Consider the following 18,615-nt stretch of genomic DNA (forward strand, 5'->3'; position numbering starts at 1 on the left):
AGAAGATTTTAGGGAGGCTTAATTGTAAAAACGATGTGGTCAAGGAGCAATGGGACAGTTACTGAGAGTTTATATCCAGAATTAAAACGTAACTTGATATGAACTGTCCAGTGTGTACTGGACACTTGGCGAATGAATATTACCAAGTAACTTATTGTACAAAGTATTTTGTATACCTCACTCTACGTCAGTGTCTTTGAACATCCTTGTTCTGTCTTGATGCTTTTATATCTAATTTTTTTTTAAAAATTAACAATTGCAATAGTCTATTGTAAAGTAATATCACATGTCTTGGAGAATAATGTCTTTAGTGTTAAATCTGAAGTTAAAACTCCCCACCCCCACAAAAAAAAAAAAAGAATTAACAACTTGGAAAGAAAAGATGTTTATATTTTATTTGTAAAAGGGCAAAAAACTCTATCAACACCCTGATATCGTTAAAAAAACATCTTTAAAAACCATATACATGTAAAATGTGGAAGCTTTGTAAAGGTAGGATTTAGCACAGCGGTGCATTGCAACAGATTTCACAGTTGCACCTACTGAAGTGGGTGCTGATTCGATATGTCACGTCAGTTAGTGGGTCAGCGCCATATGTCGAAATTATTCAATCTTTAAACCTCCACAAGCTTAGGCAGTTTTGAAATAAATCAACACTGCCACAGGTGGAAATGCACACACACGCACACGCACAGACTTAACACAAATATGCACACAGACAAGCTAAAGCAGGGTCAGAGATAAAAGAAGAGATTCCTATCGATGCTAAAGGATATTGAAGCCTTAATAAGAAAATGGATATAGTCTACTGGCCTTACATTTCACTGTTAGCTTTATTTGTTTTCCTGATACTGATCTAAGAAAGGCAATATGTAATGGCGGCAAATAAATGGGAGCACTTTTCCTTTAAAAGCAAATATCCAGTCTCTGGCCATACAGAGAAGTCTTAACACCCAAGCTTTTCACTGACGACCAACAAAAGTGATGAAAAAACAAGTGCTGAATACATAGAAATCCTTCAAAAATTGTTATTATCAACAAATACGACCCTATGATCTTTAATTCTAAATAAACATCTTGAATAACACATAAGTGTTTAACAATATTAGTGATCGTGCTTGTGTTTTCCTCAATGATGTCAATATATAATACTTCCTAAATACATAAAATCTGTTGTGCTAGCAAAGATATACATTTCCTCCTTTTCTTGGCATTTAACTCAGTTAATGAGATTCAGTACACGTGATTTCCAGCCACAGTTGTTCAAGTGCGTTACTTAACAAAAAAAAAGATAGAAAAGTTCTTAGATATACCATACAGCATTTCTGGTCTCTCACAGCCACTGCTACAGTGATAAGTTTCCTCATCTGAGTGCACAGTTGCATCAAGAACACATCTGAGGAATGGAGATTTTAGTCAGATCAAACAGTCATAAAATCAGAAACTGTCGTACGGCTATTACTGCATGTTTCTGTAAGGAAAAACCAATGAAAAGCCTAGAAAATACTCCCTCAAAGTGTTTCCTCCCAGAAAACTTTATGTGTTAAGTTTAAGCATAATATAAGCAATCCTTAAAACAAGAGTTTTGACAGTAACTGACAAATGCATCTGCTAATCTGCCAATGAGATCCTCAACTAATCATTTATCCGAAATTGAAAAGTGCCCATGATTGTTTTCTTAAGCTGAATATACTTGTTTATTATCAGCATTAAGGCTACATTTGCCATGAAATTTTCAGTCGATGAATTAATCAATTAATCGGCTTAAGGTTTTGTCGACTGTGAAGTAAATTCAGCCTGTCCCTGAGTTTCTAAAGTCTGGTAAGCTGATGTGTAGCACAACAGCTGCTCTGTATCACTCTTGGGATCCGCAGTTTAATACACACATCTGTGCCATTCAATGTGACAAGCAACAACAGAGTACCAGTTGTATTACAGTGGCCCCCAATCACATTAGAGAATGACGCGATGGGGGAGGGATATATCGGCAGACGCAAAGAGAAGCCTCTAAGGTAGTTATACCTGTAGTGGAGTGTACAACTGCTAACACTCTGAACCTGTTCCTCGTCTGTATTAGAGTCTTTAGTAGACATAAACTTGCAAGTGTAGATGTCCTTTGCTAACTTTCCTAACTTTAATAATAAGACACTCTTTTTTATTGTTTTTTTTTTCCTGGCAGAGACAACAAAGACATTTGGAGGTGCATATAATCCTGTTATGTTTCTAGACTTATTGCTGCCGGGTCCAGAGGGTGAAAAGTGCAGTTAAAGACATCAGAAATCATCTGGTGACCAACGCATTCAGTAAAAACCGAACCTGTGCAACACTCCTAACTACCATCTATTTTTATATCACTGTGCGATTTTCCTCTTACAAGAGGGAACTATATCGCATTACATAGCCCGTGCTGCCTTGTGCTTGATGAGAAGGAGAAATGGAGAAAGAAAGGGAATGATGGATTGATGGATGGAAGGATCGAGTGATGGATGGACGGATGGAGGAGCTGAGACCGAGCTCCGCATTTATGTCCGTATTACACCAATCAGCATTTTCTGCTCTCCTGTGGTCCAGTAGAGTCGACAGTACCTAAGACTTATTAAGGTATCTTTGTGTCTACCTGTGCTGTCACCTCACATATAAGGGATAATATCCTACTTACCCCTTTTTCTCTGCCTTATCTTTACTCTTGTCCTTCTCTTTGTCCTTGTCTCGGTCCCGTCCTCTCTCCTTGTCTTTTTCCCTCTCCCGGTCACGGCCCTTGCGCCGGCTCCGGTCCCTGCTGTGGCTACGGCTCCTTTTGCGGCTGTGGGTACCTCGCCGGCTGCGACTGCCGCTCCTACTTCGAGACCGCCGGTGGCGAGAATGAGACCTAAAGCAGAGATAAGGAAAAGTTAAAGCAAATAAACCTCTGACATTTCTTTTCATTTCTGGCACAGTAATACGAAAGGGAAAGCACCTTTATTGTTTTAGCTACTCGCGTTCTGCCTTGTAAGTGTCTATATTTCCCAGAATGCCTTTTAATCACTAAATGCCTAATCAAATGTGGCTGAAACTGTTTCACACCAGAAAAATGTGGCAAGAGGAATATGAAATAGAAATAGGTACAATAGTAGATTCAGTTTTACTTTTATAGCGCCAAATCACAACAACAATCCCCTCAAGGCTGTTTATACTGCAAGATAAAGACCTGACAATGTGAGAGAGAATATGCAGTTTTCAGAACTGAAATTCAAAGCAAACTGAAAACAACTATGGGAAATGACACCCAACACAGTTCAAGTTTTAGCAAATTGCGACTTTATGTTGCAATATAATGCTGAAGCATCCATGTCAATACTTCTAGGCTATATAAGCGACAGAGCGCCGATTCCCAGTTAACGTCATTCACATACAGCAGTGGACACAAGTGGATACAGGGTTCACAATTAAAACCGTTTTAAGTCATTACATTTGTTTGGCAATTTATTATAAAACTTCTTTACAGCTTTAATATATTTCAGCTGTTTTTATACGTGTAACAAAGCCAAACTATATTAGCTAAATTAATAGTTGTACTTTTCTACATATATAAAACAAAACTCCGTTGCTTATCGGTACGTTCGGTAGAGGATCGATTTAGTTCCATCCGAGCTACCAGGCTTTGAAACACTGGTGAAATTCCTGCATAGCAACACTTTGAGGCTTGCATCTGCTAAAACACAAAATGAAACTCTGAGATCAAATTTCACAGGAGCTGATAGATTCATCGTTCACTGGTCCACAGTAATATTAGTTATATACAAGCCCACACACTATAAACACACACACACACACACACACACACACGCTCACAGAAAAACCACACTGACATTTTAGAAAGTGAGCCAATTAGAGGCTGGCTCAGAGGAAGACCTATCATTGGTATTGATCCTGACACTGGCCCTCTGGTCTCAAAAAGATTTGCAGTGGGAGATTTACTTTGTTAGCCATGACACACGAACATAAACACACTTACTTTGAACATACAGGAAAGGGAAAATTCAAAGTGTAATTTATATCCCAAAGACTTCGATGCATAAAGACAAGTAATACTGAAATATAAACTTATTGATGTGTCGCTGCATGTTCCTATCAAAACAGAAATGTGTTACAACTGTGTGCGTTTGTGTGTGTGCAGAGGGGAAAGAACATGATTTGAAACCCCAGTAGAAATCGGCAGCTGAGATGCCGTTATTTTCCATCATCTATCATTTTATTGATTTGTCTATAAAAACAGTCAAACCTGCTGTCCATGAGCTTTATTGCTTTCCCCCCTTTATTAGTTTGCAGTTTGGGACATCCAGAGCTGTCTCTCTCCCGACAGAAAACTAATCATTTTCTTCAGACGCCTGTCACCATCCTAACAGACAACACTCTGACAACTGTTGCAATCAATTAGGCCGGGGCGATCCTGATCACCGGAGAATCCCTGCTCTGTTTCTGTGCTCTATGTCTACACTTTCTCTCTCTCTCTCTCTCTTTTTAAACTGACACTGAAATCCTAAATGTTAGAAATAAATTCCACATCCCTCAAAAGTCCAACCAAACACTCCTGTTGGAAAAACTATTAACATATTGATTATTCTGCTTGTATTTGTTTTTTTAGATAAAAAAAAATGTAGAGAATGGTGAAAAAATCCCCAAGGTGACACCTTTAATCTCAGAGTCAGCTGCATAACTACATAACATGTAACTCATGCACTGCAGTCAGCTACAACAGCCCCTGTGTGGTATAATTTTCCTGCCAAGCCATTCTCATCGCATCTGCAGATCAGAAACTAAAGCAGTAACCTGGGGTGATTATCAAAAATAATTGTTATGATACATCCTATTCATAGGTAAAGGTGAGAGCAGTCTTCAGTTCCAGGCATGGTGATTGGCTTGTTAAATATAGCCTTTACTGGAACTATGATTCAGCCAGTCAGGGAATCACTTGTAAAGAAAAAAGAAAAATCTTGCACTTTTTGGGGGGTATGGAGTCTCCAAGAGAGATAATCCATCATGGCCCTGACTGACCTTGGAATGAGTGAATATATGTGTTGACAATGCATGCGTATGTTTTTAATCAGCAGTACATGAGGGGAAATACAACAGAGCCGCAGTGTTCCAAGTCCAAGTCCTATATTTACAGCCAAGCAAATTGTGGTCAGAAGCAGTAGATGCAATAAACAGAACTTCCCTCTTTCCCTCTCCCTCTATTTCTCTGTCTCTGTCTCCCATTCCCTTCCTCCCTCTGATGGCAAAGAAAACAGCCCACTTCTGGGGTGTGCAGCAAATTAAATTTACTGTAGTTAATAGAGTGAGCCTATGCTGCTAAATGTCAATTTCCTGACCAAGTCCTTCCCCTTGGAGAATGATTAGCTAATTTAAGGCTGGGGATAAATGGGCTAATGCAGGACACACACAGATAAACAGCCACAGTTGGACCCCATTCCAAGCCCTTCCCCTGCTTTACATTTTATTGGCCTTATTATCTCCAGGGAAAATGGGTCCCCCTATGACCTAAACATATTTTCATTTCTAATAAAAGGCCCTTGCTGGTTGCCCCCATGTGCAGACCTCCTCCCTCCACACACGCGCACGCACGCACGCACACACACACACACACACGCGCACACACACTCCCCCCTTGCAGCCTCCTTTCCTCCATTCCTTCCTCGTTTCATCGTCCAATCCATTAAATCGAAGCTCTGCAATTGGCTGGGACCATTTTCCTGGTGAATTATCAATAGAGTAATTATGCTCCATGTTGGGAGCTGGGCTGAAGCTTATCGCCGCTGACCCCCCAGCGCGCGCCAGGATATGATCCCTCACCACAGCCCATTGGGGTAATTATGTGGTCGGGTGTGAAGCTGGATGGTGTTTTACCTTTATCTGTATTCTATTTCTGTTTTCACTGAAAATTGGACATTAATGGCAGCTACGCGATACCACTAGTGTCAGATACAGGTGAACGCCTCCAATGGAATCTGACCCGAGTCGAATCATTATTCACGGTTCGCAGTGTACGGACGAGCAGCACATGAACCCCCCACACAAACACAGAAAAAGACCAATCATCCGCACTGTTCGTTTAACCTTATCTGGCACCTGTTTGAGCAGACGCGATGGACATTCACACAGTTTCCTCTCCTTTCTTCCCAACCTCCATCCTCTGCTGGGAATACAAAAAGTTTGCGTCCGTGGTGTTTTGTTTTTTTTCCCCCCCTGTAGAAGAAAACACCAACACAACATCTCGTCTCCTCGGTAACACCACGAGTGTTGCACCTGTCCATTACCCCAGTGCAGCAAAGCAGTGATTAATGGCAGTATAACTTTAACTATATCACATTTCAGAAGACACTGTTTCCCCTGTTTGACCAGCGATGCATTAAGAGATAGACATGCAGTATAAAAATGACCATCTCCGTTTTCTTGCAAGATACTGTATTTAAGAGGGCACGAGGGAAAATGATTGATCATTGTAACTTTTAATTTGCTTATTCCCATCACCGAAGGCTTGCTAGAAATGTGTCAGGGGAATGAAATCCTGCCACACTTCTAAACTAGCATCCAGGCCAGCCTTATTTAAAGATTAGTGGTTTTTCTGGAACTTTGTGTAATAAAGCATCTTCTATTTTAAGCTAAAAATAAGTGACATTTGAACACTTTGTCATCTTCCTAAAGATGCAACAAAATGATTAGCTTTTATTAGCTTTTTATATCATCATTAAAATGAGTTTGTCTTGTTTTACGCAGAAATTTAAACATCAACAATGCACTCCGAAGGGGCAGCTGAGCAGATGTTAATGATGATATTTATGATATGACTTTAAAAATGATTTGTGGCATATCAGATGAAACAGAAACGATAGGCTATTCATTATTAACTGGGACCTGCTTGAAGGAGGAGGGGGGCACATAAACTTAAAAATCCTTATTTATTCAGACAGCATGATCCAGAAACAATAAAAAAGCAGGACCTGACACCAATATCCAAACTATGTCTGACCTAAACTGACATAAAAACAGCATAAATAAAAAAGATAAACTTATTGTAATAACTTGTAAGTCATTTTTAAACACCACAGAAAGACCAATTTTTGAAAACCTCAACTATTACAATAAAAACAGAATATTATTGCATTGCCTGGGAAATGTATTTGACTAGAAAATGGGAAAAATTTAACCTATTAAGTTAACGGTAAAGCACTGGATTTAAGTACTCTACAGCCACACACACACACAGAAGAAAAAAGCTCGCTAGTCGACTTTTCCGAGCAATAGACAGATTGAAAAAGAAACAGGCCTATTGAAAGCGAGACGATCCATATTTGAAGAACTTCATTAATGCACTGTTCCCCGCCGAGTTATTTCCAGTGACAGAGCACACAGCAGCAGCTTCATGTTCAAGTTAAAAGTCACTTTTCTTTTTTTTTTTATACAATTTCAATGTGTCTAAAAGCACCTTGAGTGAGCAATGTGCATTTCCTGCTGCCAAAAGACGTGGAAAACAGCTGTTCCTGCCCGACGCTGCCTGCTGAATGGAATGCAAATATGTTAACCATCCAGAATTTATTACTTTTGAGTGCTCTTCAAACGCAACGGCAGACACAAGTTTAATTTATGATATTCCTCTAATTATGAGAGCTGTTGAAATCATTTCCCAAGCTGCTTCCTCCTTCCAAGCAGCCACAATATCTGTTCCCTCGGTTCACAGTACACGCACAGACGCACACACTCAGACGGATTCAGTCATCCACTGTGCACACCCACACAGAAACATAAATATACATACACACACACTAGCACACAAGGAATCGCTGCAAAGTAGCTGATTGTGAGCACAATTAACACAGCAAAGACGGAGCATGAAAGATTCACAGAAATGTTTTTTCTTCATTCCGCTCTGCTTCATAAAAGCAAAGTTTAGATTTGTCATAATCTTCAGTTTGCTTTTAATTTGGCAGTCGTCAACACAAACGTCTGCAATGCCCTGCTACGCTGTGAAACAGAAATGAGACCCCATGCAGGCCACCCACTCACTATCTCCCATACACACCCAAACACACACACACGGCTACAGCCACAAGCCACAAGGTCAAGTCATTTAGCAGAGTTCAAAGGCCTTCAAAGATCCCTCAGATCTATATGAACCTAAACGGCCAGCCAACGATGAGAGAAAAGATGACTTTCTGCAGCAAGATACAGTTTCCATGTGTGTGCACGCATGCTTCTATGCCCATGTATGTGCATGTGCTGCTGGGTGCTTGTGTGTTGATTACCCACAGTCACATATGCGCAGTGTCACTCAGCCTCTACGTCGCAATCCTAAACTTGGCCGTCTGGTGTGCACTCGCAACCTTTGACCTCCTTGCAGCCGCAGCTTGACATGACACCCATTAGCAGCTGGAGCTGGCCCAGCCACTCGCTTTGACACAAGGTCAAGTAGAGGTCACGCTCAGACTAGGTGCTAACTCGCCAACTCGCTCACAGCCACTCACGCAATTGAAACCCACTTTTTTCTCCCCCTCTTTCCAAATCCATCACGGCTCGGAACAATTAGCTACGCTGAATCAGAGTTGTTTTGGATGTCGCCGTCCCCATCGGTAAGGAGGGAGAGAAAAGTAGAAGGACAAACAAGGAAGAGGAGAAAGGACATGGAGCAAAAGGTGAAGGACAGCAGGAGGTTAAGGAGGGAAAAGAGGGGAAACGATTTTTTAAAAAGTTGGAAAGTCAAGAACAATCAGAGTTTAAAAAAAAAAAACCCGAGGAAGAATGAAAAAGAAATTGGGAGAAGACGGAGCAGACAGCCGTACTTCACATCAAGCTGGCTCCAATTAGCAGGTGTGCTCTCAGACGCTCACTCTCCCTCTCTCTCTCTCTGGTCAGGGAAGATGTATTTTTCTGCCTTTTATACGCATGTATTTATGAAGTGGTAGGAGATCTGAGGGCCCTTAGCATAACAGCCTTTTATTGTTTAAATGTGGACTGCTTGGCCCCGTGTGCTTAAGTGATTTAGGAACCTCACAACTCCGGTATAAGAAAAATCATAAACGCTGAGACAAACCATGTGGGTGGACTGTAAAAGGCACAGAGGAACGGGCCGACAAAAAGCAGACACACATTCCACTACTAAAGGGAAACTACACTTAATTAAACACCCAAGACACAACTGGAACAGTGCCCTGTAAAAAACATGGAACTATTAGTTTCGCCTCTTCGGTGGAATAACATAAAGTTGTCTTCTAACAGAACAGAGACTTGTCTCATAAAGAAGTTTCTAAAAATCTTTTTTTTATAAACCGCTGTCGAGATTGAACAAGGAGAGGAGAGAAACACTGGAAGAGAGATCAAGAAATGAATAGAAAGAGAAAACACTCGTACCCTTCGAGGAAACCCCCCCCCCAATTCTGTCACTTCACATAATCTACATGTCCTGTGCATTGAACTAGAAGTAGGAGAAGTATGATTTTCCCCCCTTTACTGCTCACAGACAAACACAGAACTTTATGACTCGAGTACTCGAGACGCTCCAGTTTCGTAAACATTGAGCAGAAAAATATACAAACATATAGACCAGCTCTGGTGAAAATTTAGTTTAGTGTATATCATAAGTCAATTTTTTATACATGCGGCATGCTAAGTATATGGCTTTTATATCTAAGGGAATTTCACTGTTTGAGGACATTTCATATCTTTACATTTTATGTTATTTAAATCTAAAGATAAAGATATTAGAATTCACATTTTTAAAAAAAAAAGTTTGCAAGTTACTGTGATGGCATGAATGTCATTCTTTACACATCTGCAGTGCCACGCTTTGTGTCAATATCCCACCAAGTTTATAGAGAAATCTGCCCAACTTCCACTCCAACAAAACCGTTGACTGCATTTAGAATAATTACATTTCCCAGCTTTTATTTAATGCCAAAATCCCAACGTCAAGTTCTCTGTTCAACCAGTCACAGAAATGCTCTGCTCCTTTGTTCAACCAATCACACGACAGTTGGCCACGTATCCTTTGGCTGATCCATCTATCTCCACTTCCTCCTCATGTCCTCGACTGTGCCAAAACCCAAATGGATACATAGAGCAAAAAAAAAAAAAAAAAAAGGAAGACAAATTTCAAATAGAAAACCTCATGCGCATGCTGAGAAAGTGTTTCATTACTTTTAAAAAGATTGTCAAGGTTTCAGTCAAGGCGCACATGATCCTCGTTTCATTTCTCTGCCATTCTCTCTCATTTTTCTTCTCTTTTTCCACAAATAAATTACCAAATGTGTGAGTGAAACCACGTGCGTGTGTGTGCGGTTGCTTTGCTTGTCCAAAGAGAACTGACAAGTGCAGGCAGTCGATCCATTAGCTGGCAATTTGCTCTTAAGTTGTCCGGGTTGGGGACGGGGGCGAGGGCGGTGGGGGAAGAAGGGTTTTTTGGCAAGACAATGCACATGACTCTGCTGAGGACAAGTTAAGTGAGGTGCTCACACACATAATCCTAGGCCATCACTCAAACACCCCTTTAAGACATGCACTCTTACGCACAGCCTAAATGGAAATCAGTGGCCCAATAACGAAAACAAAAGCCTGTTGTAAAAAATTTGGATGCATCTAATAATGTTAAAAAATCATTATAGTATAAACAGGGCCATGCCAGCAAACTTGAAACTATATGTGTTTACATATGCATCCTCCAAGTTCAAGTGTCCATATGGCCGGAGTAGGCACACAACGAGAGTACAAGGTAAACACGGCTGACTGAGGTTTGTCCATGCATGCTCTCTGAGCTCAGGTCTCCATGGACTGGCTCAAAACCTGGCCAGTGAATCTCACACACACACAGAGCACATAAACATACCTCCCGTCCACCCTCCCTCCCTGTGTGTGTAGTATGTTTAAGCGTGAAAAGAAGAACTGTGGACAGACGGTGGCGTTTATGTGTGCATAAATTAAGAGCAGAAGCTGTTAATTAAAAGGGGGGGGAAATGCGCAGGGATGAAATAAAACTTTGCTAATCGACTGCTTGGCAAGGTGACCTCCGAGTGCGTCGGCCATCGTTCTAGGACCTGCTGTCCTGCTGGGCGAGGGGCACAGGAGGGCAATGTGCAGGTCTGACTATGAAAAGAAGACAATCGGGTAGAGCGCCCCTCTTCTCTTTGCTCTCTCGCTCTCTAGCAATGCATCTCTAGCTCGCTCTACCCTCCTTCTCCGCCCAGAGCGTTATTAGACCCAGAGCTCTGCTGCGGCTCCAAACAGCTCAATGACAACACACAGGGCCTGCCAATTAGAAATAATTAGACAGTCATTTCAGTGGCAAGTCTTTTTAAGTGCATATATAACGATGCAATGATGCTTATTAGCCGGCCTGAGCCGGCGAGGACCAGGGCCTCAAACGCTTTGGTGCTGGAGAAAATAATTATGCCAGTGATCACAAAGCGAGCTGCACATCTCTGTACTTCACCTCCACGCGTTTCAAAAATCCACTTCATTAGCTCCCGTAATTAATCCTCCATTAATTGCAGGAAAAGCCCAGTTTACCTCCCTTCGTTTCTAATTATCATCTTATAAATAGTTATGGTTCTAATTAATGTGTTCATTAGGCAGGATATTTCTCTCAAAGCCTCGCTGGGAGCCAAAGGTCCGGCTCAGCTCTCTCTGAAGCCTAACCAGCCAGAAGGTGAGGCCATCCTGCCTGCATTTGCTTTTATTTTACTACATTCAACCTCCTAATTGGCATTTAAAACCCAATTTGGAAGAACTTCAAGAAGCTTAAATAGGAGAGAGAGACAGAGAAAAAGCAGGAAGGAGAGTGAGAGAGATACATTTGGTGTTCATTTTCCTATGCCAGAGCTAAAAGCGTTTCTGTCTCCGTCTTTCTCTCGGTCTGGCCAGACGGATGAGGCTTTTCACTGTCATAAAGTGAACACAATGAGGGCTGATTGCATGTTATTAGTGTTTGGCATTTCAGTGGTTTTATTTTCAAAACAGCAAATCTGTTTCTCTACCCAAAAAAATAACACTGGAAATGACATACTTCTACTGAGTTTCAGTCATCAAAGAACTAAATCGTGTCTTTGGTATACAAACAGAAATTAACTTTAGGCTGGTGTCTATGATACCTAATTAACCCTGAAGACTTTCACTGGCAGAGGTGCAAAACAATACAAAACCTTCTCAATTATCACAGGTATGATCTTGAAACTGTATCCTCATTTTATCATTTTGCATTTACTTTTTTAAGACAAGACTATAAACTTGAAGATTTTAAACTGTAATGCTATTAATACAGTTATTTTGGGTACTTGTATCACTCATCCTCAAATATGATGTTGCTCGGCACAAATTATATTGATTTACTGTATGTTTTATGTCTCCAGTATATATATATTAACATAAAATGTTAATTTGTGTTTATAACTTCTGCTCCTGGGCATCACCGCTGCTTCCCAGCAAGAAGGTCCTTGGTTCAAATCCACTGGCCGGCTCATGCCTCTGTGTGGAATCTGCATGTTGTGCTTGTGTGTGTGTTCTCTCCAGGTATTCTGGCTTCCTCCAACAGTCCAAAGACATGCATGGGGCTAGGTTAATTGGCAATGCTAACTGGGCTGTAGGTGTGAACGCAAATGGCTGGAATGGTGAAAGGTTTGACTGCAATAAACAGGCGACCTGTTCACGTGTACCCAGCCTTCACCCTATGACAGCTGGGATAGGGTGATAGGGTGTCCAGCCCACCCACACCCTGAAACCAAATTGGATAAGCTGAACAAAATTAATGGATGGACTTTTACTCAGTTTTAGCTGCTTCAAAACAAACGTGTTGAGTGACCTTCAGAGAAAACCGATTATTAGGACATAAATGCTGTCAATTTAAAAAAAAAAACAACAAAACAAAAAAAAAAAAACATACTAAAAGCTAATAACATCACAGCTAAGATAAAAAGATATTTTATTTTCCCAAATAAACCATTCAAATTTTGCATGTTCGTAGTGATTAGGGACAACAGTTGGTGTGTTTTATATTGAAAATCTCGATAGGTACTAGTGGTTAAACAGGCAGTTAGTCCAATTGTACTAATAGTGCCTTCCTATGTGATGATTGGAGTTTTAGGGAAATACAGAATTTCCTCATTTTACAACCATACTAATGAGAATGAGTATGAATGTTCTTTTCTAATTTTGAAGTAACTTTCTGCTTTGAACCCAGATCAATGTGCTCAAATGATTTCTGACATAATGATTAGGCGACCGAGATATTCCTCTTTGCCCTCTATGAACTGACATGAAAAAAATGTTAAAAAATGTTTAAACTACATTTTCCAACCGCCGCTACAACGTAACAAGCTTTATGTGTCATTACTACCCATTTGTTTAGCAGACGGATAATATGAGTAAAGGGACCAGTCTGTGCCGTCTGTGATGTTAAACTCGTCTTTGTTTAGGACCATCGAATTTTTGTGCGTGTGCGCGAGTGCAGACTACAGCTAGGTTTCTACCCAGGGGAGTGGGCTAGTGTGTTGTGAGCCTGCAGGATGGAGGGGTGCGATGGAGAGGGGGGTGGCTTGGCAGAAGTGAAGGGGAGGGTGAGTAGGAGGGGGGTTTCCTCTGGCAGTAGAGGGGAACACTGCTTGCGGCGAAGCGGGGATGAAAGAGGCTGTCTGTGTCAGTCACTTATTCCTCCCTTTGGTAAATAAAGGTTTCTGACAACAAAGCCGAGCAGCGCTTGACTGGCCTTTACAGCAGATAAATAAAAAAGACAACACAGAAAGAGAGTAAGACAGAGAGAGGGGGGAAAAGAGAGAAACACAACAACAAACGCGTTCAGATCTCATGACGCATGTTGATTTTTATGGAGTAGAGAAGACGTAGCTGAACTAAACCAGGTCATCTTTCAGTTTAAATCAACACTTTGCAAGTCCGGTAATAGGGGAAGAAGGAAAAAAGGGCTAAATGTCATCCTGAGGAAAGGGGAGAAGAAAAGCTGTTGAGAGTCTATGGGATAACAGACAGACGGATAGAAAAAACAGCCAGAAGCCTGCTCTTAAATTCCAGTATAAGACCCACTACAACATTGGGAGAACACAAGTGAGATTCTGTACCTTGAAGAAGAAAAAGGATGTAAGGATTGTTAGCAGTCTTCCTCATTTTATTTTGTATCCACACAATTTACCCCTTATGGCCAACTTATAAAAGCAAAATGTCAGTGTGTTTTTGAGGAAATCGGATTTCACATGTCATTTCCTCGAAACACACTCGGGCTCGTTTCCCTCATGAAGCTAGCGACACCCAAAACCACCTGCTACTTCTCGCTCACAGACACACTCTAAACTGTGCAAATAAAAATATATGTCGGAGAAAAACGCAGAGAAAAATTCCCACCCCGCCACCTGACAGGGGAATTGCTGATCCAGGTGCAATGAAAGCTGGGAGGCTTCACTTCAGCTTCCCCACGATAAAGTTGCTGATTTTCCTCCTCCCTCTTCTGTCTACTTGCACTCAGCTGCCCCACCATCCACTCCTCCCTTCTGCTCCTCACCTCGGCGCTCCCTGTTCCAAGCTGCCTGGATGACCTTGTACACACTCCGTGTCAGTGCAAGGCAGAAAAAGCTATCTAGCAGATGTACGACACCTCATCTTATACGGGAGAAAATTGCTGAGTGAAATAAATACCAGGCCATCGCTCAACCTTTGCACGTACACGTGCACACGCCTGGAGTGCTTCTGTGATCTCCTGTGCAGAAAACAGAGCTCATGTTATGGTCTGTAACATCCAAATAACCTAGTTCTTCCAGTCTTGCTGGAGAAGTTCCACAATGAGGTTCCAATCGTACCGCTGTCTGTGATATTTACAAACACAAAGAAAGCCATTTGGAAATCATCAATCTAATACTCCCACAATCTTAAATTAATCTGAGTGTAGCCATCGATTTGACTTCTGAATCTCGTCTACTACAGACCTGAATAGGTCAGCGTTTTGATATTTTAACCCGTTTCATTATCGATCCACATTGTTATTCCTCCAAAATGAAAAGCTTTTGCTGTTGCAACCGAGCCTGGACATGCAAAAGTAGTTCAGTTTCTTTCTGAGTACTCCTTTTAACAGGAACACTCGAGGCTTACTTTAAAAAAAATCAATACAACCCAAAGATATGAAAACAAACTCTGTACAATTACTGATTATTATTTCCATCTTCGGCGAGTTTAAAATGCACTTATTCATTTACTAATAGCTGAAATACTATCCAAAGGTGGTGGAGATTAAAATCCACCTACACCTCTAAGGTGCTCCAATCTAGTTTTACTGACCAATCGAAGCACTTTATACTACAAGGTGCATTTAACAATGCATTCAGTTATTCTATAAACTTTCAGTTCTTTTATTATTTCACAAGCATGACCAATTTAACGTGCAGGTCTTTAGAGTGTGAAAGGAAGCTGGAGTACCAGCCAAGAAACCACGTAGGCACAGGAGAACATGCACCTCTCACATGAAAGGATCTAGATGGGGTTCAAAGCAGGAACCTTCTTGCTGTGAAGTGACCGTTGTAACCATTGCACCCCTGTGCTGCCAAAGATATGCATGTTCAGTTTATTAGTCATTCCAAACTGGCCACAGGTGTGAAAGTGAGTATGAATGATTTCAACAGACTGGCAAACTGTGCCATATAAGAGCTAGGTTAAGCTCCACCCCTCATGACTGCCCTGAACTGAATAAGCTGAAAAAAATGGATAGACTTTAGATTTGGAGTCATTTTCCTGCTTTAAGCAAGCATCGGTTTGGAACTCATCTTGACATGTGTGAGAGTCTGAGACAATCCTAACTCTGGTCAGCGTAGCATAGCACTTTAGATGGTGTGTTTATATCTCGCTACTACTAGGAAAATGACTGCTAATTAGAGGTCTCACTCACCATATACAGCGGGGAAAATAAGTATTTGACACATCAGCATTTTTATCAGTAAGGGGATTTCCAAGTGGACTATTGACACAACATTTCCACCAGATGTTGCCATCAAGCCAAATATTGACGTCATACAAACAAATCAGAACATATAAGTATACAAGTTAAACCACAATAAATAAAGTGAAATGACACAGGGAATAAGTATTGAATACATGGAGATAACAAGGGGCAAAATGACATAGAAAGCCAGGAGATCACCTGAAATCTGTCAGTATTGATAGAGAAATCCTGTCCCCTATCAGTACTAATTGATATCAGCTGCTTTAGTCCTAATTGATGGCCTATAAAGGCTCCTCATTACCCAGAAGGCACACAGGAAAGACTTCATGATGGGTAAAAGCAAAGAACTCTCTCAAGATCTTCGTAATCTTATCGTTGAAAAGCATTTTGATGGGAATGGTTATAGGTGCATTTCCAGAATGCTGAATGTTCCTGTGAGCACTGTGGGGGCCATTATCCGGAAATGGAAAGTGCATCAGTTCACCATAAACCTGCCACGATCAGGTGCTCCACGCAAGATCCCTGTCCGAGGAGTCCAAAGAACAATCAGGAGGGTTCTCCAAGAGCCAAGAACCACTCGGACAGAACTTCAGGAAGACCTTGCATCAGCAGGTACTGTTGTTTCAAAGAAAACTATAAGCAATGCACTGAACCGCCATGGCATCCATGCACGCTCACCACGCAAGACTCCATTGCTGAACAAAAAGCATGTCAAGGCTCGGTTAAACTTTGCGCAACAGCATTTGGAGAAGCCTGTGGATTATTGGACGACTATAGTATGGTCAGATGAAAGCAAAATTGAACTTTTTGGCAGTCATTCTACACACCATGTTTGGAGAAGAAATGGCACTGCTCACCACCCCAAGAACACCATACCAACAGTCAAGTTTGGGGGTGGAAGCATCATGGTTTGGGGCTGCTTTTCAGCAAGGGGTACTGGCAGACTTCATATTATTGAAGGCAGGATGAATGGAGAGATGTACCGGGACATTCTGGATAAAAATCTGCTGCCATCTACCAGGAAGCTAAAAATGAAAAGAGGGTGGACATTTCAGCAAGACAATGATCCCAAACACAAGGCCAAGGAAACAATGAAGTGGTTTCAAAGAAAGAAAATCAAGTTGCTTGAATGGCCCAGTCAATCACCTGACCTAAATCCCATAGAAAATCTATGGAGAGAACTGAAGATTAAAGTTCATAAAAGAGGCCCAAGGAACCTTCAAGATTTAAAGACCGTTTGTGTGGAAGAATGGGCCAGAATCACTCCTGAGCAATGCAGACGACTGGTCTATCCATACAAGAGGCGTCTAGAAGCTGTAATCACCAACAAAGGCTTTTCTACAAAGTATTGAATAAAGTGTGTTCAATACTTATTCCCTGTGTCATTTCACTTTATTTATTATGGTTTAACTTGTATACTTATATGTTCTGATTTGATTGTATGACTTCAATATTTGGCTTGATGGCAACATCTGGTGGAAATGTTGTGTCAATAGTCCACTTGGAAATCCCCTTACTGATAAGAATGCTGATGTGTCAAATACTTATTTTCCCCGCTGTAATTATGACAGCAGTGATGAAGTCACTCTGTGCTAGCAGGGCTAAACCCTGACGCTAGCACTCTGCGTTGCTAGCTCAACACACCCTGAAATATTAATGGGGAAAATGTAAGCATTACCATGTGCCCTCCAGTATATGCTCACCTACGTGTGAATAGCTAACATTACCCGAAATGCTCAGCTTCCTTTTGATGGGTCAAGTGGTGGATTTGACGCATGAGACATTCCTCCTCATCTTCCAACGGCCCTCTAAAGCTAACTGTTGTCAATGAAAGGCTGACAGAATGACTGACTGCGCCACACACATTTAACCCCTGCTGTGGCCGCCCATGAAAGCGGACCACACCGATGCTCCGTTGAGCTCACCTAAAGACGTTCCTGTGATCCGACTGTGATGATAGGCCGTGTCGCCTTTGTTGGACTGGGTATGCATCAGATCACTCTACTCTGCTGCTGCCATGCTCCACTCTGCTCTCCCCCAGTGGACTAGGCCGTGACACTCCCCCTCATATTCACGCAAATCTGCACATACATGCATTCTCTCAATCAGCCTCACACATGTTCACTTGACAGCGTGCTCACAGGAAGGCACGACACACACCCACAGAGCCTGATATGCCTGCTCACATCAAAGAGAATAAACATTAATGGCAAATAGGTAATCTGCTCCTCTTGTCTGTTTTACATTTCAGGGCTAGATTGACTGCCTCTGGGGGACCTGGCCCTTCTCTGATTGAGGGCAGGAAAAAAAAGAAGAAAAAAAAAAAAGAGTGTAAAAGAGAGGAGAGGAGAAGGAAGCAACGATAGATGTAAACACATGATAGAGCGTTATTCTTATTTCATGTATCTCTTTATTTTTTATTTATACAAAGGGGATTGAAAAGGAGGTAATAAAATTCCTTCACTTCAATCCACGATGGCCCACTATGGTCCTAATCTTCTCCCCAGCAATATTCCAATGCAGACATTATTATTCTTATTTCTTCTGAATAATATCCCTCTCTTCTCTACACTGGGGCTCACTTTTGTCTTTCCACTTTATTCCTCCCCCTGTTTTAGGATCTTCTCTGCTCTATCCCTCGCCTGGAGAAACTCAGC

The 18,615-nt window shown here is 41.4% G+C and overlaps 1 protein-coding gene across 2 annotated transcripts in view; it reads right to left on the minus strand.

The window, feature by feature from the left end:
• The window catches only part of rsrc1 (arginine/serine-rich coiled-coil 1), a 121,812-nt gene that overhangs the window by 96,343 nt on the left and 6,854 nt on the right, over positions 1–18,615 (minus strand). For both annotated transcript variants that reach the window (XM_086261574.1, XM_086261575.1), the window contains exon 4: positions 2,660–2,869. In XM_086261574.1, coding sequence (XP_086117700.1) covers positions 2,660–2,869 — 210 coding nt within the window. The remainder of the gene's footprint in view (positions 1–2,659; positions 2,870–18,615) is intronic.

Source organism: Aulonocara sp. 'chitande type north' Nkhata Bay, linkage group LG14 (assembly GCF_057382095.1).
Source record: "Aulonocara sp. 'chitande type north' Nkhata Bay isolate Kocher_YH1m ecotype deep benthic linkage group LG14, A_spYH_male_GT1.1, whole genome shotgun sequence".
NCBI classification, from domain to species: domain Eukaryota; kingdom Metazoa; phylum Chordata; class Actinopteri; order Cichliformes; family Cichlidae; genus Aulonocara; species Aulonocara sp. 'chitande type north' Nkhata Bay.